Source organism: Canis aureus, chromosome 3 (assembly GCF_053574225.1).
Source record: "Canis aureus isolate CA01 chromosome 3, VMU_Caureus_v.1.0, whole genome shotgun sequence".
Lineage (NCBI taxonomy): Eukaryota > Metazoa > Chordata > Mammalia > Carnivora > Canidae > Canis > Canis aureus.
Genome location: NC_135613.1, coordinates 83,654,945 through 83,681,930, shown reverse-complemented (window position 1 = coordinate 83,681,930; position 26,986 = coordinate 83,654,945). Strand labels below are relative to the sequence as shown.

At 36.5% G+C, this 26,986-nt stretch overlaps 1 protein-coding gene across 8 annotated transcripts in view; it reads left to right on the top strand.

Annotated features, from left to right (window-relative positions):
* Positions 1-26,986, top strand: part of ARHGAP32 (Rho GTPase activating protein 32) — a 291,479-nt gene that overhangs the window by 133,180 nt on the left and 131,313 nt on the right. For 6 of the 8 annotated variants that reach the window (XM_077894162.1, XM_077894164.1, XM_077894163.1 and 3 more), the window contains exons 3-5: positions 826-917; positions 1,528-1,569; positions 1,939-2,023. In XM_077894162.1, the coding sequence (XP_077750288.1) occupies positions 826-917; positions 1,528-1,569; positions 1,939-2,023 (219 nt within the window). The remainder of the gene's footprint in view (positions 1-825; positions 918-1,527; positions 1,570-1,938; positions 2,024-26,986) is intronic. The other 2 variants (XM_077894161.1, XM_077894167.1) reach the window with 1 other exon arrangement.

Genomic DNA, 26,986 nt, shown 5'->3' with positions numbered 1-26,986 from the left:
TAATACCCTCTAAGTCCATCCTTGTTGCCATTGGCAAAATTTCATTCTTTTTAATGGCTGAATAGTATTCTGGGGTAGTGTGTGTGTGTGTGTGTGTGTGTGTGTGTGTTAGCCCATCTTTGTGAATCTTCTCTTTCCCATATTATTTTTCCCTGTTGCATCCTGTGGCATTGGGTATAATAACTCAGTTTTTCTGTTACAAGTCATAGATTATATACTGTAAATTAGCTTTTTTATGATTGATATTTGGATTTACTGTTTATTTGGCCCAGAATATGAAGAACCTTTTGACCTTCAGTTTTTGTTTTTTAAACTCATGCAGCTGGAATGTGTCACTAGAATTAAAAAATCATGTCTGAAAACTGGCAGCCACAAGAGTAAGCTGGAATTATAACATAGATGTCACTTTGAATTTTGATGTGAGAAATGCATGTTGTGATCTTCCATTTATTTCTGTACTGCCATTTTAACTTTTATTTATCACCATAACCAAGGTTATTTTTTTCCAGTTCCCTGGGGGAGATTTTAGTTTGTTTTGAGGCAGATAATAGCTGATTTTGAAACTTGATTGTAAGAGTAAGACAATTCTTACTTCACAGAGAATTTTTCCTTATGCACTAAAGTTAAGTATTTTAATTAGGTGAATATTTTTTTCCTTATTTTTAGTAAATAAGACTTGTAAGTGACAATTTTAAGAAGAGATTATTAGTATGTATTGCTGTTGGTACAGTCAGCAGAACTATTAAAATTATAATCTGCTTTTTAAAACCTATTTATACTAAAGGAATAGTCCTAAATCTTTTGTTTTTATTTATTTTTTTTAAGGCAAGAGGAGCAGATGTTCCAGAGATTCCTGGAGATCTTAGTCTTAAGACATGTGGCAGTACAGCCAGTATGAAGGTTAAACATGTGAAAAAGTAAGTATAATTTTACAGTGGATTTTAAATGAATTTCTCTAAATGGGAGTCAGTTTTTTGGTTCTCTTAAAAACTTTTAGATTTCTTACTAAATATGTTCTTACTGTCCATACATTAAATTATACTGTAAGCCTTAATTTTGACTTAACAATTAGTGGAGTAGGGCTGAAGATTATCTACTTGTCTAAAAATATATTTTAATTTTGTTCTTGTAACAACTTTATGTCACTGGCTATTAGATTGCATTTGTTCAATAGGAATAAGCTAAGTGTTGTCTGTCTTGGTGCCCTTGATACATGTTCTCATTCATTTAGAAAAATCAGCTTTGTTGTGTGAGTTATGGGATCGCTGTATCTCAGCTCTGTCTGAATTGGATGCTAGTAATTGACTCTTACATAAAATACCTGAAGGTATCCCATTTCAGTTTTCAACAGAAAAACCATTCTATACTTTCCCACTGAAGCCTTAATACACTCCCCCCAACCCATAAGGCTGGTATTATAAAACAAAACCAGAAAAACCATCTTTTCATCTGGTAGGGGGTTAGGGAGCTATGTTTTCATTGTAAATAGAGAAAAGACAAAGATAAAAATATTCATTCTGCATCCAGACCCACCAATCCAGGACTGATGGGCTGCGACAACATTCACAGGTAAAATCTGGTTTTCTATTTTGTTGGGAATGCTGCTTCTGATTAGAAGTTGGCTCTCACGGTTTTCCTAACATTCACTGAAGGTGTAGATTTTCTATGGGCATTGCCTTGGGTCAAGATTAGGAGAGTGTAGTGATGCTTTTTAATTTTTGTTTTGTGTTGTTTTTGACTGTGCATTAAATGTAATTTTCATTTGGTTCACTGTATTTCTGGAAAGGTTTGTGTGGATATACGTGTGCTCATGCGCATGTGCTTATTAAAATAGTTTTGCTTGCATGAGCTCTTCAACCCATTTTATTTTTTCCTTAGGTTTAATAATTTGGCTATTTTAGTATCTTGCATCTCACTTAGTTGTTTCATGTACTTCAGGTTACCCTTCACTAAAGGTCACTTTCCGAAGATGGCTGAATGTGCACATTTCCATTATGAGAACGTTGAGTTTGGCAGCATACAGGTATATTTGAAATATTTCCTGCATACTGAATTAAGATATACCTATATCTCTATTCTCTTCTATATTTCTTTTTTTAATCTATGTGTCTGAGAGAGAATACTTAGAAGTAGTTTTTTTCTATTAGTGTGTCGTTGCTTGATGTGAAAACTTTTATTTTCTTCTGTTGACTAATACTTGATGCCTGATGACAACTATTTCAATTGAAAATTGTATGATAGGATCAGAATTTCTATTAGATTCCTAGACAAAGTTTGCCATTGTTTTAGCATGAAGTATTCTAGTTGTTAACGGACTCTTATGTGGGATCACAGTAATAATGGTTAAATCCAAGTAGGAGTGAAGTGGGGGGGATGTAATAATGGAAGTTTTGTTTTGATATTTTTTTCTTATTGTGAGGTATAGTGTGTAAGTATATATATGCTTATAAAGCATATGCATGTATACATATATGTCATATACATATGTACATTTTATTTTTTTTTTCTTTTTCTTTTTTTTTTCATATGTACATTTTAAAGTCCAGGCTAAGAAATAGAAATTTCCTGGGTATCCTTTCTGTGTTGTATTTGCCTTCTCTGCCCTAAAGATTACTAATACCATGACTTTTATAATATTCATTATAATCTTTTATAATCTTACTCTCTATATCCCAAATCAACATGATGTTTAGTTTGCTTCTTTTTGAATTTTATATAATTGGAATTACTTTAGTCCATTTAGCAAATACTGAGCAAGTACTATATACCAGGCACTGTTGTAGGTGCTTTGGCTATTTTAGTGAGCAGCAACCACAACCCAAACCAAAGACCTGCTCTTAAAGAGCACAGAGGATGGCTGAGAAGATAAGAGCTATGGTAAAAAGGTAGAACATGATAAGAAGGACCAGGGGCACTGGGGGTAGGTTGAAATACCAAATCTGGGCAGGTTTCACTATTGAGTGTATTCTTTCTTCTTTCATTTAACTTTGTGAAATTGATCCCTGTAGATGTCTGTAGTAGATTCAGTTTGTTCACTATTGTATATTAATCTGCAGCATGAATATGTCACAAGTAATTTATCCATTCTTTTTGTTTGAAATTTGAATGGTCAGTTTTGACCTTTGTGAGCATTATTGTACACAAATCCTGGTCATATATGCAGGAATTTCTCATGGATACCTAGGAATAGAATTTCAGGGTTATAGCAGACCCACAGATCCAGCTTTACTAAGTAAAGCCAAACTACTTTTTTTTTTATTTTTAATTTTTTTTATTTTTAAAAATTTTATTTATTTATTCATGACAGATACAGAGAGAGAGAGAGGCAGAGACACTGGCAGAGGGAGAAGCAGGCTCCACATAGGGAGCCTGATGTGGGACTGAATCCTGGGACCCCAGGATCATGCCCTGGGCTGAAGGTGGCGCTAAACTGCTGAGCCACTGGGGCTGCCCCCAAACTACTTTTTAAAGTGATTTGTTAATTTATACCCCCATAAACAATAAATGAGAGTTGCTGTTCTATATCTTTGCCAACTTTTGATTGATGCTTATCAATTTTCCCCATCTAATGGGGATTTTAATGTCTCTCATTGTTTTTTAATTTACAGTCTTCTGATTTCTAATGCAGGTATTTTCAGATATTTATTGGGCATTTAAGATTTCTATTTCTTGAAACTCTAAATTGGGTCTATTGCTCATTTTGTTTTATAAATTTGCTTGTATTTTCTTATTCATTTATGAGAATGCTTTACATATTTTGGATGTTCTTTCATGTTGCATCTAGCCCTTGTTTATTTTTGTATACGAAAACACCTTCTCCCACATGATAGCTTGTTATTTCATTTTCTTTATGCTGCTCTCATTGTACAGGCTTCATTTATTTTATTCTTTATTTCATGTATTTTATGTAGTTATATGAAGCACAAACCTGGCTTATAGTTTTTCTGTCAAATTTAAAATGTGCTCCCTTGCTCTGAAGTTATGAAATTGTTTTCCTATTTTTTCTGTAAATTTCATAATTTTGTTTTTGTTTTGTTTTGTTTTAAAAGATTTTATTTATTTATTCATGAGAGACATACAAAGAGAGAGAGAGAGAGAGAGAGAAGCAGAGACACAGGCAGAGGGAGAAGCAGGCTCCATGCAGGGACCCTGACATGGGATTCGATCCCGGGTCTCCAGGATCACGCCCTGGGCTGAAGGTGGCGCTAAACTGCTGAGCCACCCAGGCTGCCCAATTTGAATGTTGAGGTTACTTGGAATTCTTATTTATAAATAAAGTGATATTAAAAATCCCTAGTGTGACAACAGTCAGAATGGATGTTAACCATACACTGGAGCTGAGTGCTAATGGCCTTCTTTGTGATGCAGTGTCCCTCTAGTTGTATGGATCATTGGTGGTCCACTATTTCAATATATTCTGTGGTACCCACCAGTCTTTTTTGAAAGGAGTCTATTTTATTATTATTTAAAAATATGACTATATTAGAGTTCTCTGGTGATACAGAACCAATTTATATGTGTGTATGTATGTGTGTGTGTATATATACAGAGAGAGAGAGAAAGAGGGAGAGCGAGAAAGAGAGAGAGATATTTATGTTAAGGAATTGTTTTGTGATTGTGGAGACATGATTAAGTTCAAAATCTCCAGAATAGACTGAAAAGTGAGGGAAGGGTTGATACTGCAATATGAGTCCAAGGGAAGTCTGCTGGTAGAGTGCACTCTTCAGGGGAGGTTATTTATTTTTTTCTGTTAAAGACTTTCAGCTGACTGTACGAGGCCTATCCGCATCATGGAAAACAATCTGCTTTACTCAGTCTGTTGACTTAAATGTCAATCTCATCTAAAAAATAATGTCCCAGAATTATTTGAATAATGTTTGACCAGGAGTTAATGTTAAAATTAATAATCATAGTCCACTCTGCCAACTTGGCATTCCTTAAACTATACTAAATCTCTAACAATTTAAAGGGTCATGCTTCTGCCTAACATCATGATCACCTATTTTTTACAACTAGAAATATTCTAAGCATCTTCCCAGAAGAGGATGCAAAATCCTTGGGTAATTGACTCTTCTTGATATCCTATAACAAATACTATGATGTAATGTTAAAAATACCAAAGTACAATGATATAAATCTTACATAAGGTGAAGAGAGAAGAAAACAAAGATACTTACTATGACACACACATACATATTCATATCCAGAATAAGTAGATAATAGTCCTGGCAATTATGGTCTTGGCTTGTGTAACTGGTCATGTGGCTGTAGCTGGTATTATAGCCACCTTCTTCTGCTTCACCTTCAGTATTCCCTTTGTCCTGAGAAGAATCTCAGCTGGTGGTGATTCTTTACCTGGTGGGGTGACCCTTACCTCTATTCCGGGTCTGGCCATCAATAGCCCTGACTGAATTGGGTTCTGGTAATTTCCCATTGTGTTCAGTGGAAGGGCAGTGATACCAAGGAATGCCCTAAGGGAGCTCTAGTATTTCCGATGTATACTTTTTACCTCTAATGTAGAGTAGCAGAATCAGCCATTCCAGCTCACACTAAAACTCATTATCTTTGCCTGTTGATTTAGAAGCATAAGGAGCCCAATGTGGCCAGTATTAGGTTTACTTCCAGGTCAGTAGAATTGTTATTTTGTCTTGTGGAAGCATTCCTACCTTTAGAACTAAGATGTCTAGGTTAGTAGAGCACACAGTTTTAGGGCTGGGAAGCACACATTTTGCTAGTGAGTCACTATGAGTCTCATTGAGTGGTCCCACTCCCATTTCTACCCCTTGATTCCTGGTTCTCCAATCTGATCAGCTTTAAAGACACTAGTGAGTCTGTTTCCAATAGTAAAGAGAGGATGGATAATCTGTGGCATGATGGGGGATAGAGATAACACAAAATATCACCAGGGGATACTTACAATCAAATACTTAGAAGAGATGAAGTTCTGGGTGACCATGTATTTGAGATCTTTGAACATTTTTCCATACTGATAGTAAATTAGAATTTCATTTCCCTCATGGTTAGTGATGTTGAACATTTTCTCATGTCTCCATTGTCCAATTGTAGATCTTCTTTGGAGAAATGTCTGTTCAAATCCTTTACCCATTTTGTATTTGTTTGTTTGTTTTAAAGATTTTATTTATTCATGAGAGAGACACAGAGAGTGAGAGAGGCAGAGACACAGGTAGAGGGAGAAGCAGGCTCCATGGAGGGAGCCTGACGTGAGACTCGATCCCAGGTCTCCAGGATCATACCCCGGGCCGAAGGTGGTGCCAAACCGCTGAGCCACCCAGGGATCCCCTGTTTTTATTTTTATTTTTATTTTTATTTTTATTTTTAGAGTTTTAGGACTTCTCTATATAACCTATCTGTATCTTTTGATCTAAAGATAGTCTTCTGGATGGCATATAGGTGGACTATATTTTTTCAATTCATTCTGTCATCTCTATCATTTTTTTTAAAGATTTTATTTATTTATTCATAAAAGGCACAGAGTCAGAGAGAGAGAGAGAGAGAGACAGAGACAGAGACATAGGCAGAGGGAGAAGCAGGCTCCATACAGGGAGCCTGATGTGGGACTCGATTCCAGGACCCTGGGATCATGACCTGAATTAAAGGCAGATGCATAACCAACTGAGCCACCCAGGTGGTCCTGTTTTATTTATATTAGAGAGAGAGAGAGAGAGTACCCAAGAGTGAGGAGCAGAAGGAGAAGGAAGGGGAATCTCAAGCAGACTGCCTGCTGATTGTGGAGCCCGATTCAAGGGTGGGGGGAGGCTTAATTTCATGACCCTGAAATCATGACATGAGCCGAAATCAAGAGTTAAGTGCTCAACCAATTGTGCCACCCAAGTGCCCCTATTTCTTGGGTTTTTGACTCTAGCCATTCATATAGGTATAAGGTGATGTCATTGTGGTTTTGATTTGCATTTCCCTGCTGCTTAGTGATGTTGAGCATCTTTTTATTTGTCTGTTTGCTGTCTGTATGTCTTTTTCGGAAAAATGTCCATTCAGGTACTTTGCCCATTTTGTAATTGATTACTTTTTTATGTGTGTGTTGAGTTGTATAAATTCTTTATATATTTTGAGTATTAATCCTTTATTACATATATCATTTGCAACTACTTTCTCCACTCAATAGGTTGCCTTTTGTTTTATTGATTATTTCTTTCACTGTGCAAAAGCTTTTTATTTTGGTATAGTCTCAATAGTTTGTTTTTGCTTTTGTTTCCCTTGCCTGAGGATAGATCTAGAGAAATGTTAAGGCCTGTGTCAAAGAAATTGCTGCCCATATTTTTTTTCTAGTTTTATTATTTTAGGTCTCACATGTCAGTCTTTAATCCATTTTGAGGGTTTCTTTTTGGGTATGTATGCTATAAAAAAGTGGTCCAGATTCATTCTTTTGTATATGGCTATTCAGTTTTCCTAGCACCATTTATCACCTCCTTTGTCAGAGGGTAGGTTTATTTCTGGGTTGTCTATTTGTGGCTGTTTTTGTGCTAGTACCATACTGTTTTGCTTACTACAGCTTTGTAGTATATTTAAAAATCTGTGATTGTGATGCCTCCAGCTGTGTTATTCTTTTTCAAGGTTGCTTTCGCTGCCATCTCTTTCTTCTTATTATTCTTTTTTCTTTTAAGTTTTATGTATTTATTTGAGAGAGAAAGAATGCATGCTCTTGTGAGTTGGGGTAGAGGGAGGGGGAGACAGAGAATCTTCAGCAGACTCCCCGCTGAGCATGGAAACAGCAATTAGAGTTCAGAGCACAGATTCTTTGATGAATGTAGGACAAGGTCTTTTTTTTTTTTTTTGCTTATTCCAAGCTGATTGCACACTGCTCCTTTAGTGTGTGCATGGTTTCCTTGAATGCTGAGGGATTGGGGATAGGTAGCTGCTACGGTGCTAACAGGTGAAATGGACTGAAATTAGCTGCAATTTACTCTCCAGAACTTTCTCTGGAAGTTGCAGGCCTTCCGTAGACTTCCAGGGTCATAAAATAATTGCATCAGACAGATTCTGCTGACTGTGCCATCTAGGCAACTGTTGCCTACGTGGGAGAGTCCTGGTGCTTTCCTACTCCACCATTTTCCTGGAACCCTAACTTGTCTTTTTAAGATTATTTATTTATTTATTTATTTATTTGAGAGAGAGAGTGAGAGCATGAGTGGGGAGAGGAGCAGAGGGAAAGGGGCAGGTAGACTCCGTGCTGAGCATGGAGCCTGCCCCGGGGCTTGATCTCAGGACCCTGAGTCAGATATTCAGCTGACGGAGCCACTCAGGTGCCCTGAATCCTTACGTATATTTAATATAAGATTGACAATATGTTCTGAGGGGGAAATAAGTATGAAACTTGGTTAAATGTGTCTGGAGCAAGTCATCAACTTTATGCTTGGCAACTATTATATCCTCATAGATTGTTCATGCTGCCTGTTGACTCACTTGTTGCTTTTAATATGTCCCAAATGTTGACATTCTGTAGTTACCATACTTTCTGTTTTTCACTCTGACCTTAAGAATTTCTCTTACACTTATGGATTTCTTGTGTTTGTATTTCTAGCTCTTTCTACTCCCCACATACTGAAAATCCGTAGCTGCAGTAGCCATTATATCCTAGAAGATGTCACTGAACATGAAATTTTTAAAATCCAGGTGGAATTATGTTTGACTTTAAGACTTTCATTTCATAAAATGAAAATAAGTTTTCTTAATCTAATGTTAAAAATTCTGATCTTCAATTTTATTTAGACCATAAAACATAGTTGCTTATAGAATAATTTAGATATAAGGGTTCATTTGGGCCAATAATTTTATTGGTTTATTTATCATATAACCTACAGAGGAAATTTTCATAATCTCTTCTTTGAATTCTAGTGTTGTATATCTAGCTGACTGCTCAGTATCTTCTCTTGGATGACTAATCAGCATCTCAAATTTAGCATGCCTAGAACAATCTCTCCTCAGACCTGCTCCTCTTGCTGTCTTGTCCATGTTGTTAAATAGTAAACCTGTCTTTCCAGTTCCTAAGACCAGACAAAATCTTGGAACCATCTCTCTGTTACTCTTCATATTTAGTCCATCAGCAAAATTCTTGGCTCTATCTTTAAAATAAATTAAAAAAAATTCTGTTGGATAATTGAATTTAAACAACCAACAACAAAAATTCTATCTTTAAAAGAAATAAAATAAAATTTAAAATAAATTTAATTTATATATATATTTATAAATTTAATTGCAAATGAATTTCAAATAAATAAATTTAAAAGAAATCTGACTACATTACCTGTTTCTCTTTTATCTACTGTGGTCATTTGTTATATTTATTTATTTATTTAGAAAAATATTTTATTTATTTATTCATGAGAGACACACAGAGAGAGGCAGAGACATGGGCAGAGGGAGAAGCAGGCTCCTTGCAGGGAGCCCGAGATGGGATTCGATCCCAGACCCTAGGATCACAACTGGAGCCGAAGGCAGACACTCAGCTGCTGAGCCACCCAGGCATCCCTACTGTGGTCATTTTTGAGGGGTTATTTCAAAAGCCTTATTTGGCACACTGTAAGAATGAGTCTTTTAAATATAAATCGGATCATGTTACCATTTCAAAACCCTCCAGTTACTTCTCATCTTCTTCATGGCAAAAGTCAAATTTCTTAACATTTCCTAAAAGGATTTATAAGATCTGCCCTTAACCTGTCTGACCTCATCTCTTAATTCTTTTACTTCTTTGCTGAGACATAGTGCTTTTTGGCCATAGTTGCTCTTCATCCAGTGTCCAGGGCTCCCTTCTTAGGACCTCTGGACTTTTCTGTTTCCTCTACTTGGAAAGGCTCTTCTCCCTGGATAGTCACATGACTTACTATCTTCCCTTCTTTGAATTTCTTTACTGAAATGTTATCTTCTCAGAGAGTGTACATTCTCTAAATAAAATTGCAACTCCTGGTTACCTGCATTCCTTATCTCCACCCATAGTTAATTTTTTCTCCATAAAACCAACATCTGGCATGCTAATTATTATTATTTATTCTGTTTTTTCCACCTCAGCATAAAATAGTGCCTGACACATAAAAATCATTTGATGAATATTTGTTGAGTGAATGGATAAATGAGTTTATGTAGAAAAATAAAATTTGCTTTAAAAATACTCTTTTAATATTTTAGTTTTTTCAACATTTAAATACTGTTATCTGATAAGAATATATTCTTTATGAGTATATAAATATATATATATTTAAAATGAAACATCAAATAGAATGGATGAGGACATGTACAAATGCAACTTTAAATTCCCTTTATGCTCTCTCTTGTTCACTATTATGTGTCTGTCTAGGATTCTTTGTAAAATTTATAGCAATATCTCTAGATACAGTTCTAGCTATAACCATCTATCCTGCTATCTATATCTTTTAAAAAAGTATAGATAGATTGCTAGTATACACACTGCCTTGAAAGTTGCTTTTTTATTTGAAAATGTATCTTGGATATATATTTTTTACTTCAGTAATTTGTATTTATCTTATTATTTTCAATTATATAGTATTTTATTTTATTGTTACACTGTAATTTATTTAATCAGTTCCTTATTGATGGATATCCTAGGTTTTATTGATGTTAGTATATGCATTAAATAAAATCATATTATATGAGTGGTTGGGCCAAGGGTATATACATTTAAAATGTTGACAGGTGTTGCTAAGTTTATTTTTGAAATTTGCAAATTTATGCAAGTTGTGTATCATTTTCGATTTCCACTTGATCTATTTTTATTTATTCCTAATTATTAGCTCTTTGGGGGGGGATATCTCACTTTTTATTTCTGCAGAACTCAGCACAGTCTTTTAGTGTAGGGGTTCAGTAGTGCTCTTGAATGGAAGACATCTTCATGATGTGTCTGTCTTGTTAGATATGCTGGGAGGTCAGTCATTTAACAAATACTTATTGTGTATTTGTGGTTTTATGGATAAGATGACATTTTTTCTTTTGAGATGTTTAAACTTTTTTTTTGAGATGTTTATACTTAAATGGGAAGACTAAAATATGAAAGGACAATTGTATATATTGGAATCAAGATATATTACCTTGAGGTTAATTTCATGTCTTCATTTATTTGTACATATATATTCAGTAAATATGGAGAAATTAACTGTTTTGAAATCTCAGAAAATGCTAAGCAGAGGAGTTGATATTTGATTGATACTTTAAAGGATAGTAGAAATTCTCTTAGTAGGGACTAGGGGGGATCACACAAGCATAGGGTTTGATTGATCAACTTGAGCCTCCCTCCCTCCCTCCTCCCATCTCTCCTTTCTTTCTTCCTTCACTTCTTCCTTTCTTTCTCCATTCGTCCTTTCTTCCTTTTTTCTCTCCCACTCTTCCTTCTTCTCTTACTATTAATTCCTGATCATGCTTTTTGTTATGTTACATTTTGGCGGTTTGTTATTTTGTCATTTTTCTTGAATTCAAAGTTTAGTTTTTTTTTTTTCTTGGAAAAGAGTTGCAAATAACCTGTATGTATGCACTTGCTTGATGTTGGAAAAACTAGTATTATCATAAATCAACGTTGTTAAATATTAATTCACTTTATATATACTTTTCTTGAGAGAAATAAAATTCTGTAGGTATTACTGATATTTTATTCATTTTTAGCCACTGTTTTTTACCAAGTGCATTGAAGTTTGGACATTTTTCCACTAAATAGTGCTTTGAACAACTGCTGCAGGTTTTGATGTAGAAGTGTTGTATTATGTTTTGTTTAGAGTAATTGAAACCTCAAAAAAAAAGATAAATATAAGCAACTTTTAGAAAGGGCTTCTTGTTTTAAGTAAAACTACACGTAGTTTTAAGTTCTGTTTTTTAGTTATAAAGACTTTATTTTTTTTTACTTGGGTAAATTTTAGTTAACATATATGCAGTACAGTATTGGTTTCAGGACTAGAAGTCAATGATTTATCACCTACATACAACACCCAGTGCTCATCATAAAAAGTGCCCTCCTTAATACTCATCACCTGTGTCTAATGCATCTGTCCCCTCCCTCCATCAATCCTCAGTTTATTCTCTATCATTAAGGGTCCCTTATGGCTTATTTCCCTCTCTCTTTTTTTTCTTTTCCCTCTTCCATACGTTCATCCGTTTTCTTTGCTAAATTCCACATATGAGTGAGATCATATGGTATTTGTCTTTCTCTGATTTATTTCACTTAGCATAATACACTCTAGCTCCATCCATGTTGTTGCAAATGGAAATATTTCATTTTGTGATCGTTGAGTAATATTCCATTGTATGTGTATATACCGTATACATCTTCATCCATTCATCAGTCGATGGACATTTGGCCTTTCTCCATAGTTTGACTACTGTTGATAGCGCTGCTATAAATATCTGGGTGCATGTACCCCTTCGAATTTGTATTTTTGTATCCTTTGGGTAAGTACCCAAAGCGGTGCAATTGTGCAGTTGCTGGATTGTAGGGTAGTTCCATTTTTAACTTTTTGAGGAACCTCCAAACTGTTTTCCAGAGAGGCTGCACCAGTTGGCATTCTCATATACAGTGCAAGAGGGTTCTCCTTTCTCCACATCCTTGCTTATACCTGTTGTTTCTTAACTTTAGCCATTCTGACCAGTGTGAGGTGGTATCATCATGGTTTTGATTTGTATTTCCCTGATGATGAGAGATGCTGAACATCCTTTCATGTGTCTGTTAGACATCCTGATGTCATGTTTGGAAAAGTGTCTTTTGTGTCTTCTGCCCATTTCTTCACTGCATTATTACTATTTTTTCTTGGGTGTTGAGTTTGATAAGTTCTTTATAGATTTTGGACACTAAACCTTTATCAGATATGTCATTTGCAAATATCTTTTCCCATTCTGAAGGCTGCCTTTTAGTTTGGTTGATAGTTTCCTTTGCTGTGCAGAAGCTTTTTATTTTGATAAAGCCCCAATAGTTTATTTTGCTTTTGTTTCCCTTGCCTCTGGCGACGTGTCTAGTAAGAAGTTGCTATGGCAGAGATCAAAGAGGTTTCTGCCTGTGTTCTTTTCTAGGATTTTGATGGTTTCCTGTCTCACACTGAAGTCTTTCATCCATGTTGAATTTATTTTTGTGTATGGTGTAAGGAAGTGGTCCAGTTTCATTCTCCCAATGTGGCTATCCAGTTTTCCCAACACCATTTGTTGAAGAGACTTTTTTCCATTGCATATTCTTTCCTGTTTTGTTGAAGAGTGGTTGACATATAGTTGTGGGTCCATTTCTGGGTTCTCTATTCTATTCCATTAATCTATGTGTCTGTTTTTCTGCTAGTACCATTTTGTCTCGATGACCACAGCTTTGTAATGTAGCTTGAAATCTGGAATCGTGATGCCTTTAGCTTTTTCTTTTTCAAGATTGCTTTAGATATTTAGGGCCCTTTGTGGTTCTATACAAATTTTAGGATTTTTTATTCTAGCACTGTGAAAAGTGCTGGTGGTATTTTGATAGGGATTTCATTAAATGTATTGCTTGTTTAGTATAGACATTTTAACAATGTTTGTTCTTCCAGTCCATGGGCATGGAATGTTTCTCCATTTCTTTGTGTCCTCTTCAATTTCTTTCCTAAGTGTCCTATAGTTTTCAGAGTATAGGTCTTTTACCTTTTTAGTTAGGTTAATTCCTAGTATCTTACTGCTTTTGGTGCAATTGCAGATGGGATTGATTCCTCCATTTCTTTTGCTGTTGTTTCATTTTTGTTGTATAGAAATGCAACAGCTTTCTGCCCATTGATTTTATATCCTGCAACTTTTTTGAATTTGTGTATTAGTTCTAGCAATTTTTTGGTGGAGTCTATGGTTTTCTATAAAGAGTTATGTTGTCAGCAAATAGTGAAAGTTTGACTTCTTCCTTAGCAATTAGGATGTCTTTTATTTATTTATTTTTTGTTGTTGTTGTCTGATTGCTGAGGCCAATACTTCTAGTACTATGTTAAATAGTATGGTTAGAGTAGACATCCTTTATGTTGTTCATGACTGTAGGGGACAGGCTCTCAGTTTTTCTCCATTGAGGATAATATTAGCTGTGGGTCTTTCATGTATGACCTTTATGATATTGAGGTATGTTACATTTATCCCTACTCTGTTGAGAGTTTTTATAAAGAAAGGATGCTGTACTTTGTTAAATGCTTTTTCTGCATGTATTGGCAGGATCGTATGGTTCTTATACTTTCTTTTATTAATGTGGTATGTTGATTGATTTGAAAATATTGAACCACCCCTGCAATCCAGGAATAAATTCCACTTGATCATGCTGAATAAACCTTTTAATGTGCTATTTGATAATATTTTATTCAGAATTTTTGCATCCCTGTTCATCAGGGATATTGGCCTGTAATTCTCCTTTTTAATAGGGTCTTTGTCTGGTTTTAGAATCAAGGTAATGCTGGCTTTGTAGAATGAGTTTGGAGATTTTCTTCCATTTTTATTTTTTGGAACATAAATTTGAGAAGAATAACTCTTCTTTAAGCATCTGGGAGAATTCCCCTGGGAAGCTATCTGGCCTGGGACTTTTGTTTGTCAGGAGATTTTTGATTACTGATTCAATTTCTTTGCTGGATATGGGTGTGTTCAAATTTTCTATTCCTTCCTGTTTCAGTTTTGATAGTTGATATGTTTCTAGGAATTCATCCATTTCTTCCGGGTTGCCCAGTTTGTTGGCATATAATTTTTCATAGTATTCTCTTATAATTGTTTGTATTTATGTGATGTTGGTCATGATTTCTCCTCTTACATTCATGACTTTATCTTTTTGGGTCCTTTCTCTTTTCTTTTTGATAATTTTTGCTGGAGGTTTATCAGTTTTATTAATTCTTTCGAATAACTAACTGATGGTTTTTTTTTTTTTTTTGTTCATTTCTATATCATTTATTTCTGCTCTGATCTTTCTTTATTGTTTCCCTTCTGCTAGATTTAGGCTTTTTGCTGTTCCTTTTTTGGCTCTTTTAGGTATAAGTTTAGGTTGTATATTTGAGACTTTTCTTGCATATTGAGGTCGGCCTGTATTGCAGTATACTTCCATCTTAGGATCACCTTTGCTGCATCCCAAGAGTTTTTGGACCATTGTGTTTTCATTTTCATTTGCTTCCATATATTTTTTAAATTTCTTCTTTGATTTCCTGGTTAACTCGTTCACTTTTTTAGTGGGATGATCTTTATCTTCCATGTATTTGTGATCTTTCCAAATTTTTTCTTGTGGTTGACTTTGTTTCCTAGTGTTGTTGTCTAAAACATACATGAAATGATCTCCATCTTTTTGTACTTGTTGAGGGCTGATTTGTGACCCAGCATGTGATCTCTTCTAGAGAATGTTTATGTGCACTCACAAAGAATGTGTATTCTGCTGCTTTAGTTTGAAAGGTTCTGAATGTATCTGTGATGTTCCTCTAGTCCACTGTGTCATTCAAAGTCATTGTTTCCTTTTTTACTTTCTGCTTAGATGATCTGTCCTTTGCAGTAAGTGGGACATTAAAGTCCCCTGCTATTGCTGCACTATTATCAATGGGTTTCTTTATATTTATTCCTAATTAATTTATATATTTGGGTACTCCCCAGTTGGGGACATATTTAGAGTTTTTAGATCTTCTTAGTGGATAGAACCCTTTATTATGATATAATGATTTTCTTCATATCTTGTTACAGTCTTTGTTTTAAAATCTAGTTTGTCTGATACAAATATAGCTACTCTGGCTTTTTTTTTTTCTCTTTTGATGTCCATTAGCATGATAAATGGTTCTCCATCCCCTTACTTTCAATCCTCAGTGTCTTTAGGTTTAAAATGAGTCTTTTGGAATGCCTGGGTGGCTCAGTGGTAGAGCGTCTGCCTTGGGCTCAGTCATGATCCCAGGTCCAGGGATCGAGTCCCAAATTGGGCTCCCTGTGAGGAGCCTGCTTCTCCCTCTGCCTGTGTCTCTGCCTCTCTCTGTGTGTCTCTCATGAATAAATAAATCTTTAAAAAATGCATCTCTTGCAGACAGCATATAGGTGGATCTTGTTTTTTAAGTCCATTCTGATACCCTATGTTCTTTGATTGGAGCAGTTAGTCAGTTTACACTCAGAGTGATTATTGAAAGATATGAATTTAGTGCCACTGTGTTACCTGTAGAGTTGGTGTTTCTGGTGATGTTCTCTGGTCCTTTCTAGTCTTTGTTGCTTTTGGTCTTTTTTCTTCCACTCAGAGTTCTCCTTAATATTTCTAGCAGGGCTCATTTAGTGGTCATGAACTCCTTTAGTTTTTTTTGGATGGGAAACTCTTTATCTCTTCTATTCTGAATGACAGCCTTGCTCGATAAAGAATTCTTGGCTACGGGACACCTGAGTGGCTCAGTGGTTGAACATCTATCTGCTTTCAGCTTAGGGCGTGATCCTGGAGTCCGGGATTGAGTCCCACATTGGGTTCCTTGCATGGAGCCTGCTTCTCTCTCTGCCTGTGTTGTTGCCTCTCTCTCTCCCTCTGTGTGTCTCTCATGAATAAATAAATAAATAAATAAATTCTTGGCTGCATATTTCTCCCACTCAGCACTTTGAATATTTCCTGCCATTCTTTTCTGACTTGCCAAGTTTCTGTGGACAGATTTGCTACAAATCTGATTGTGTTCCCTTGTAGGTTAAGGATTTCTAAAAATTTCTCTCAGGATTTTTTCTTTGTCCATGTATTTTGTGAATTTGTCTATGATATGCCCTGGTGATGTTCAGCTTTTGTTCAGTTTAATGGGAGTTCTCTGTGTTTATTGGATTTTGATATCTGTGTCCTTCCCCCACACCAGGGAAGTTTTCAGCTATAATTTGCTCAAAAAAAACTTCTATCCCTTTTTCATCTTCTGAGACTCCTATGATATGAATGTTAACTATGTTTTAATAAGCTGTTAAGTTCTCTAAATATACTTTCATAGTCTGCTGCCTTTCTTTCCCTCTTCTTTTCAGCTTCATAATTTTCAATAATTTTGTCTTCTGTATCACTGATTCACTCTTTTCTCTGATTCATCCATCCTTAATGGCTTCCATTTGGGATTGCATCTTGGTTATAACATTTTTAACTTCAGCCTGACTAGATTTTAGTTCTTTTATCTGTGTTGTAAGGGATTCTCAGGTGTCTTCTATGCATATTTTGAACCCAGCTAATATTTTTATAATCGTTTTAAATTCTAGTTCAGACATCACGCATATCTGTATTGCTTAAATCCCTGGCCATGAGTTCTGCTTTGTGTTCAGATTTCTACTGAGGTGAATTTCTCCATCTGTTCATTTTGTTCAGAAAAGAGAAGATGGAAGGGAGGAAGAAAGGAAGGAAGGAAAAAAAAATCCCTAAAAGAAAACAAAGCCCTAGATCCTGAGTGTGTTTTGGTTTGCTTGTTAAAAGAATCTAAATCTGAAAACAACAAAATAAAATGAAATAAGGTGAACAAAAATATATAAAAAGTATATATAAAAATAAAATTGATAATAAAAAAAGACTAAAAAGAAAATAAATGAAAACATAATAAACTAAGTAATAAAAGTAAAAGGGAAGCTAGATGCTGTTTCTTCTAGAAGTGAAGCTTTGGTGCCAGTGAGTTGTTTGTACTGGTTTCTGGAGGAGAGGCCTGTTCTGATTTTCCCTCAGAGTTGCCCTTGTAGAAATGCACCCCCAGGAGCAGGGGGTGGCCTGGCTCATGTAAGCAGCCCTGGCCTCCATGAGGTGATGCTGTTTTCCCTCCCGAAGGCTCTCAGCCTTTGGCAGGATGACTACCAGGGCGCCCTGACCTTCAATCCCAGGGCTGAAAGATGGTGCCCCCACTCTTCAGGGAGCCCTCACAGGAGGGCAGTCAGTCATGCTCGTGTCCCCGTTTTCCGTCGGAACTCTGTTTTCACCGTGCCTGTGTCCAAGCTTTTTTATCTCAGGGATTTAAAAACTCCCAAATATTCAGGGCTCCTGTGGGTGGTCCCATGCTGTTCCTCCTGGGGAGCCTGTACCAGGGAGCCTGTCCTCTGGGACCCCGTCTTGGGGAGCCTGTACCAGGGAGCCCATCCCAGGGAGCCCATCTCAGGGAGCCCGTCCTCTGGGAGCCCGTCCTGGGGAGCCTGCCTCCTGGAGCCCATCCTGGGGAGCCTGTACCAGGGAGCCCATCCCAGGGAGCCTGTCCTCTGGGAGCCCGTCCTGGGGAGCCTGCCTCCTGGAGCCCATCCTGGGGAGCCTGTACCAGGGAGCCCATCCCAGGGAGCCTGTCCTCTGGGAGCCCGTCCTGGGGAGCCTGCCTCCTGGAGCCCATCCTGGGGAGCCTGTACCAGGGAGCCCATCCCAGGGAGCCCGTCCTCTGGGAGCCCGTCCTGGGGAGCCTGCCTCCTGGAGCCCATCCCGGGGAGCCTGTACCAGGGACCCCATCCTCTGGGAGCCTGTCCCGGGGAGCCCATCCTCTGGGAGCCCATCTCAGGGAGCCTGTACCGGGGAGCCTGCCTCCTGGAGCCCGTCCTGGGGAGCTTGTCCCCTGGAGCCCATCCCAGGGAGCCTGTCCCAGGCCTTGGTGGCAGGGACTGCGCAGGGTTCACGGCTTAGGGCAGAGCAGCGACAGCCCACACCAAGACTTGGTGTTCTCAGCCTTCTTGCCCTCGGGCCTGGGAACAGTGCCGCAAGTTGGGGCTGCTCACTCTGGGGGCCCGGGGGTCCCCAGGCCACACCTGCACACTGGGCTTCTGCTCTGCTTCGCTGCCTGAGCACGTCCAAGCCGGGCACGGCCCCCACGGCAGACTCCTGAAAGTTGGGGTTTTGAGCTGCGCTGCTTGGGGTACTTTGCGGTGGGTTCCTTGCTGCCGCGTCTCCCCCAGTTCAGCTCTGCACCTCCCACCTTCCAGAATGTGAGCGCTTGTCTACGTGTAGACTTGCAGTTCTTTGTCGCCCCAGACCTCTGACTGGTCTCTTGGGTGTTCAGAGTTATTTGGTAACTTACTGTGTTCAGGAGGAAAGACAGGTCCCCCTATTCCTCTGTCGTCTTAACTCCTCCATGCACTTAAATTCCTACATTTACTGTCATAATTGCACTTCGTTCTGTTTTCTCATCTCCACAAACATTTGTTCACATTTCATGAAATGTTTCTCAGTAAGAAGGAAAAAAAACTCTTGCAATGTGCAAAGATATAATCAGCTTATTCTGGTTTACCTGTTTGAGGCACTCTTCTTCCTGCTTTATGTAGTACTGCCATCTAGCGTGTGGGACACTAAACTAATACGGATATGTGTGCTTTATATTTTCTTTTGTCATTTGTTTATCAGAAGCTATGAATTAATGTTTTATTTTTATCTGATTTCATATAAAGCATTAAGTTAAATGAACCTGAATGCAGGAGCAGCTCAGGTTTTATCTGAAATAAAGCATTGGAAAAATATGAATTAAATACCTATTTTTCTTGAGTGTTCTCTGCTAAAGCATCTGATTAGGGGACTTAGAAGTGCTCCTACAGCCTTGTATGGTCAGATGCATTCTCATCTTGATGTTGACAAATGTGGAAAGAGGCAGTACACTTTGACCTGAATGTAAAAATGTTGATAAGTAGTAATTTAAAATAAGCTCCCCTTCTCAAGTTTCATTTTAAATGAATTAATCAGAATTATAATAAAAGGTACAGGTCAAAAAAAAAAGATGCAGGTCAGTATTTATTCAATGCATTTTGTGAGCTGGACATTACACTAAATACTATTTATATATCGCCTCATTTACTCTTCACAATAGTTTCAGATGAGGGAATTGAAGTAAAAAAAGTTTAAGAACTTACCCAAGATCACAACTTTGGTAAGTGGGGCTGCCTGTGTTTGAATAAAGGTCATAGAACCATTCTGCATATTCTTGATTATAAAAGTGCTAGGAAAGGACAAAATGACAAAATGCTTGTTTTAACAAAAAGGAGCAAACCATAGATCTGGAATATCTTACACCTTTCATGTAGTTGAAGGGAAAAAAGTATGATGCACAGTCATGCATTGTAACCTGTGTGGTCACGTGTAAACTCCTTACCTTCCCTGGTCCTCAGTTTCCTCATTTGTAAAGCAGGAATAAATGTAACTATTTCAATATATATTACTCAGTACTCTGGGAATTAAATGAGGTGACCATTAAAAACCAAAACAGATCGCTCAATACATTTTTTTTTCGCTCAATACATTTTAAAGAACTTTAGAGAAAGACGGATATTGTAAGAAACTTTGGTGAAGACAGACCATAATATGTAAAACATGAAAATACTTTTTCTGATGACCTGAGTGTGTAGTGTTGTTAGAATTGAGGCAGCAGGTGAAGAAATTCTTTGCAAATAAGAAGCTGTATAACTATAAGGAATATTGTGACAAACTTTCCCTTATAAGAGAGACTATTGCTAATATTCTTGGTGATCTGCTAATCAGTTTATTTAGATGTAATATTCCTTTTAACATAGAAAATAACCTTATATAAAATTGTGAAATGAAGAAAGTAAGTTAAAATAATATGATTTTTGTAATTGTAATTAAAAATTTAGCTTCACTTTCAGATAGAATTAAACCTATGAGTTAGGATAGTGAAATTGTAAATGTATTTAGAATGTTTAAGGATTAAAAATAATGGTAAAAGAAACCAGAGAAAACACATCATTGCATTCCCCTTTTAAATAGAAACATTGAGGATCTTGTTCACAAGTTGTTAATGGGTAAGATAGCATGTAGATTCTGCGCTTCCAGTTTTAGTATTTTAAATACCTAGTATATTTTAAATATGTAGTATTTACCAATTCAGTTGATTATTGACTAATTCAGTTGATTATTGACTGCTTTTTTCTGGAAACAGACTGGGTTTTCTTCCTAGTTGAGAATTTATCTAGATGTGAATATTAAGGTTTATAGAAATACGTACCAGCAACAAGTTTTTGATACCTGTCAGTGGAACTTTTAAGTCATTAAGAAAAATGAATTAAACCAATGAAAAGGTTAGTTCCTCATCTTGTAAATACTATGTATAGTGTTCCAGCTAATAGACAGTTAAAAAAATAGTTTTACGTAAAAGTATAATTATGTGCATAACCTTCTGAAACAAATCCGTGATAGTTTTAGTGTTGCCACCCCTACTGAAGAATTTTTTTTTCCCTCAAACTGAAACAAATAAACTTTCATCCCTATTTTTTTTGCACATCCTGTACTAATACTTCTTCTTATGCTGGGAAATCATTGTCATTTAAGGGGATGATTTGAAATGAAAAGTTCACATAGTGAGTTATCAGTACTGCTGTCAGGTTGTGGGCATCTTGTTGAGTTGAGGGTGATTCTGGTATTTATTTATTAATTATTTTTAAAATTTCATTTATTCATGAGAAACATACAGAGAGAGGCAGAGACATAGGCAGAGGGAGAAGCAGGCTCCCTGCAGGGAACCTGATGTGGGACCTGATCCCTGGACCTGGGATCATGACCTCAGCCAAAGGCAGACGCTCAACCGCTGAGCCACCCAGGTGTCCCTGATTCTGGTATTTAAAGAATGATGAATGGACAAGAAATATATGTGTGTGTGTGTGTGTGTGTGTGTGTGTACAGAATATATAAAATATTCTGTTATATTTAACAGAATATTACTCAACCATAAAAAAGAATGAAATCCTGCCATTTGCAGCAATATGGCAGGAGCTAGAGTATTATGCTAAGTGAAGTAAGTCAGTCAGAGAAAGACAAATACCATATGATTTCACTCAAATGCGCAATTCAAGAAACAAAACAAATGAGCAGAGGGAAAAAAAGGGGAAAGAGAGGCAAACCACAAAACAGACTCTTACTATAGAGAACAAACTAATGGTCACCAGAGGGGAGGTGGGAGGTGGTAGGAGGATGGGTGAAGTAGGTGATGGGGAGTGAGGATAGCACTTGTTGTGATGAGCACTGGGTGATGTATGGAAATGTTGAATCACATATTGTACATATGAAACTAATATTACACTGTATGTTAACTAACTAGAATTTGAAAAAATCTTAAAAAAAAATAAAGTTGAGCAAACCACTTACTATATCTGGTAATCAGCTGAGGAAATAGTGCTGTATTCCAATCTGAAGGAGAAACAGGTTTATTAAGATGCATTTAGTTCTCTAGCTTTTTCCTAAGAAATTTGAAGAGCAATTTTGTCTGTTATTGATTTTTTTCCCTTATGTGCTGAAATTAGAATTTATTTCACTTATTACCCGCCTCAGATATAACTCTAATGTAGGATTATTCTTCCACTCAGCTTCCTCAACTCAATAGTTCTTTTTTTTAAATAAATTTTATTTTTTTTTAAATTTTTAAAATTTATTTATGATAGTCACAGAGAGAGAGAGAGGCAGACACAGGCAGAGGGAGAAGCAGGCTCCATGCACTGGGAGCCCGATGTGGGATTCGATCCCGGGTCTCCAGGATCACACCCTAGGCCAAAGGCAGGCGCTAAACCGCTGCGCCACCCAGGGATCCCCTAACTCAATAGTTCTAAAGTAGTATTTTCGGTGTTGATTATTAGGATGTTGACAGTAAGTGTGAGTAGAGCACGATATTGTGTAACAAATTATTTTTTATTTTCTACATATACTACAGGTTATAGAGGTGAAGGAAAATGTTTATAAACTCCATAGGTATGTCACAGTGAAATTGCAAACATAATAGGTCTATAAAAGATGAAGAAAAGAAGTCTTTATGTGCCCCATTTGCAAGCTGTTGATGAGACTTTGATGAATAATTTTTTATGTGGGTGGGGTGATTTTTACCCTGCCTTAACGCTACAGATTTCTTCCCTCCCATGTAAAGAAAGGACTTCTTTGAACATTTGAATGCTTGCTGAATAGAGTTGTATTTTTAAATATTCTAACAACACTAATTGCAGATTGGTTTCCATGGTGATAGAAAAGTGAATTCAGTATAGGAAAAATAACTCCAAAAATAGATTTGTAAAGAATTTTGAAGTAAGGGACTTAGAATTCTGTTTTCTGTTCCTTATAAACAAAGGATTGAGGCATCATTAAGTTGAAGGAAATAAACATAATTTAAGTCATCACATTTATGTCATAAGTTTCTCAACGCAAACGTACCCTAATCTTTCTGAGTGTATACTCTTAGTACCTGTGATTCAGGTTCTGTATAAATACAGTGCTGTTCAGATTTGTTCATCAGATGTCTTAAAATCCACAATTCTAAATGGTTTTACTGAATACCTGTATGTGCTTGATACTTATATGAATATTACTGATGAAGTAGATAAGAGATTCTTCCCACAGGGGAAACTTGCAATATACCAATAAACATAGTAAGATAAGAAAAATGTAATGCATGTTGTAGGAATTCTTAGAGGTGAGAAAGTTATTTCCTGTGGCAATCAAGAAAGACTTTATTGAAGATTGGATAGATTTAAGATATGCAGAGATAGAAGTGAAGGTGTTTAGCAAGGAAAAATAACATATACAAAGGTACCTGGAAGGGAGGGGATGGATCAGGAAAAACATGCTTTAGAAGATACTTGGAGAAATTACCTTTCTTCAAGGCTCATCTATAGTGTATGGACTTTGTATTTAAATTACATTTTTTTTTTTTTTTTAAAAGAGAGAGCGTGTATGTATATGAGGAAGCGAGGGGCAGAGGGAGAGGAGAGAATCCCAAGCAGGCTTCATGCCCAGTGTGGAGCCCAGTGCGGGGCTTGATCTCATGTCCCTGAGATCATGACCTGAGCTGACATCAGGAGCTGGTTGCTTAATTGCCTGAGCCACCCAGGCACCCCTAAATTCCTTTCTTAGTAGGAACTGAGAAGGTGGTGTGGGATTTTGAGAAGAGAGTACCATGATCCATGTGTAATGGAAAATGGATAGAGACCCATTAGAATACTACTGTAGTTATCCATTCTCTAGTCATGTAGACCAGATCTGAGAGGCTCAGAACCAGTTAAGTAGCAGTGGAGAATGGGAGAAAAGGGACAGGTGGGAGAGACAAGTTTTGGGAGATAAGAAAGATAATAATTAAAGGTTGAGGTTACATCTTGACCATCAGAATATAAAAAGAGAATGTGTGGGGACAGAGAGTAGTAGAGGAATCTAAGATGATTAGGTTGGTCAATGGTATGTTATTTGTTTACTTTAGGAAATCAGGAGAAAGAAGAGAATCTATAAGGAAAGGTTTGTACTGTTTTCCAGTGAGGCAATGTTTGTTTATTCAGTAATTAATTAAATATATAATGATCCTCACTTAAATTCCAGGTGCTTTTCAAGATGTTGAGATAGGTTTATATGTATCTCATTTTTTCATTATATATTATAGTTAAAAATCTGTCAAATGCATGATACAAATATTTTTATCCCAGTTTGTGACTCATCTTTTTACTTGGTTTATGGTGTCCCTTCTATGAATCCTTAAACATTTTTGATGTAGCCAGTTTTACCAGTCTTTTGTTTTTGTTCTTTTCATGTTTTAGCTAAGAAATTCTTCCGGCCCTGTGGGCATTTTCTTTTATCTCCCTTATTATTTTTTTACTTTAAAAAAAAAAATTACCTCTTAAGGTTTTGTTTTTACTTAGCTGTTTAATTTACCCGGAATTATTCACTGGATATGGCGTAAGGTGGGGGTCTGTTTTTCCTTTCTAGTTATCTTAAAACTTTAAGTGAATAGTAATTCTTTTTCTCAGTGATTTTTAAGGCCTGATGGGTCATATGTCAATGTCCAAATATATGTGTTTGTTATCTGGGTATCTTGCGTCATCCATTGGTCCATAGTCTATCCCTGCGCTAGTATCACCCTGTCTTAATTAATAGGTTACTATTACTTAGTGTTTAGCAAACACCTCAGAACTGAGTGACTTGGGGTGCCTGAATAGCTCAGACAGTTAAGCGGCTTTTGCCTTTGGCTTAGGTCATGATCTCAGGGTCCTGGGATAGAGCCCTGGGTTGGGCTCCCTGCTCAGTGGGGAGTCTGCTTCTCCCTCTGCCTCTGCCCCCACCACCCCGCACTCCCTCTCCCCTTCATGCCATGCTCTCTCGCTCAAATAAATAAAATCTTTAAAAAATTTTTAAAAAAAGAATTTAGTGGCTTAATATGACAACTTTTTTATTGTGTTTCATGATTCCTGATTCCTTGGATTGACTCAGGCAGAAGGTTCTTTGTTGGTCTTACTTAATGAATGTTTGGTGCGGCTTCAGTGATCTCTCTCCCCACATGGTATTTCATCCATCACGGCCTCTTCCATGAATTCTTTGTTCAGTAGTGTACTGTGGTCCTTTGACCTGCAGGCTTATTAGGACTCTTAAGAAAGCAGAAACTGTTAGACTTTTTAATGACTAGTCTTGGAAGTCCCAGAATATTGCTTTTTCCACATTTTATTGGTTCAGACAGTTACAAGTGTAGCATAAATTCAGAAGTGGAGAGGGAAGTTCTGCCTCTTGATCTGAAGCACTGAATGGTAGCTTTACAGTGAGTCTTGATTCCTGTGTAGGTAAGTCTCCTGATTTCATCAAAATTATCTTGGTTCTTCTGGGCTCATTTTTTTCCATATACATTTTGCATTTCCCTTGAAAAATCTTGGGAAGAAAAATAAACTATTTAAATTTTGATAAGAATTGCACTTAACATATAGGTTAATTGAGGATAATTGCTGTATTTATCATGGTGAGTTATTAAATCTATTTGGATTTATTTGTATTTTCTTTCACATATTTCAGTAAGGCTTTGTAATTTCATTTGATATTCTATTCTGCACACTTTTATTTATTTTTAGGCAGCTTACAGTATTGTTAACATGAATATTTTTTCAGTTACATTTTAAAATTAAATACTATTAATTACTGAAATTCTTTTGATTTTTTTCATCTTTAAAAAATCCATTTTCAAAACTCATTCACTGAGAGAATTTGTGCACCATGTAATTCATATGCTTAAAGTATACAATTCACTGTTGTTTCGTAGATTCACAATGTGTGCCACCATTGCCAAAGTCTAATTTTAGAACATTTTTATCAGTTCCAAAAGAAATCCAGCTCTCATTATCAGCCATTCTCATTCCCTTCTAAGCCTGTACAACAACCCCTGACTTCTCTGCCCACCCTGCCCTGTTAACCACTAATCTACTCTCTGTCTCCGTAGATTTGCCTGTTCTGGATGTTTGTACACATGGAATCATACAATCTGATCTTTCTGTAACTGGCTTTTTTCACTTAACATGTTTTCAAATTTCACCTAAGCCATAGCACGTATTAGTATTTTATTGTTTTTAATCATTAAATAATATTCCATCATATCCCTGCATACCACGTGTTATACATTTTAAATTTAATACTTCTGGGAGACTTCTGCCTTTAGGAAGATGGAACAGACAGTTGTGAGTTTCCTGTGTTTTTGTTTTTTGTTTTTTAGCCATTTCAACCATTTTATACAATTCATTGGCATTAAGTGCATTCACATTGTTACGTAAAATCACTGCTATCTATCTCCGGATGTTTTCATAACACAAACAGAAATACAGCATATGAAAATCAGTCAATGTGAAATAGCACATTAACTGAATGAATGAAAAAAAAAAAACACCCATGTGATCATCTCAGTTGATGCATCAAAAGCATTTGATAAATTTAGCATCCTTTCACGATAAAGACACTCAACAAACCAGGAACAGAAGGAAACTCTCTGACAGAATAAAAACCAAATATGAAAAACCTACTAGCTAACATCATATGCATGGTGAAAAACTGAGAGCATTTCCCCTAACATCAGCAACAGGGTGCACATGCCTGCTCTCAACACTTCTATTCAGTGTGATTCAGAGTGATTAGGCAAGGAAAATAAAAGACATCCAAGTTGGAAAGAAAGAAGCAAAATTATCCCTCCTCACAAATGATGTGATCTTATACGTAGAAAATCATAAAGATTCCACAGGAAAACTCATTTAAATAAATGAATTCAACAGAGTTTCTAAGTTTAAAATTATTCCTATATCTGTTGCATTTCTATACACTAAAAGTGAATAATCTGAAAAAGGAAAT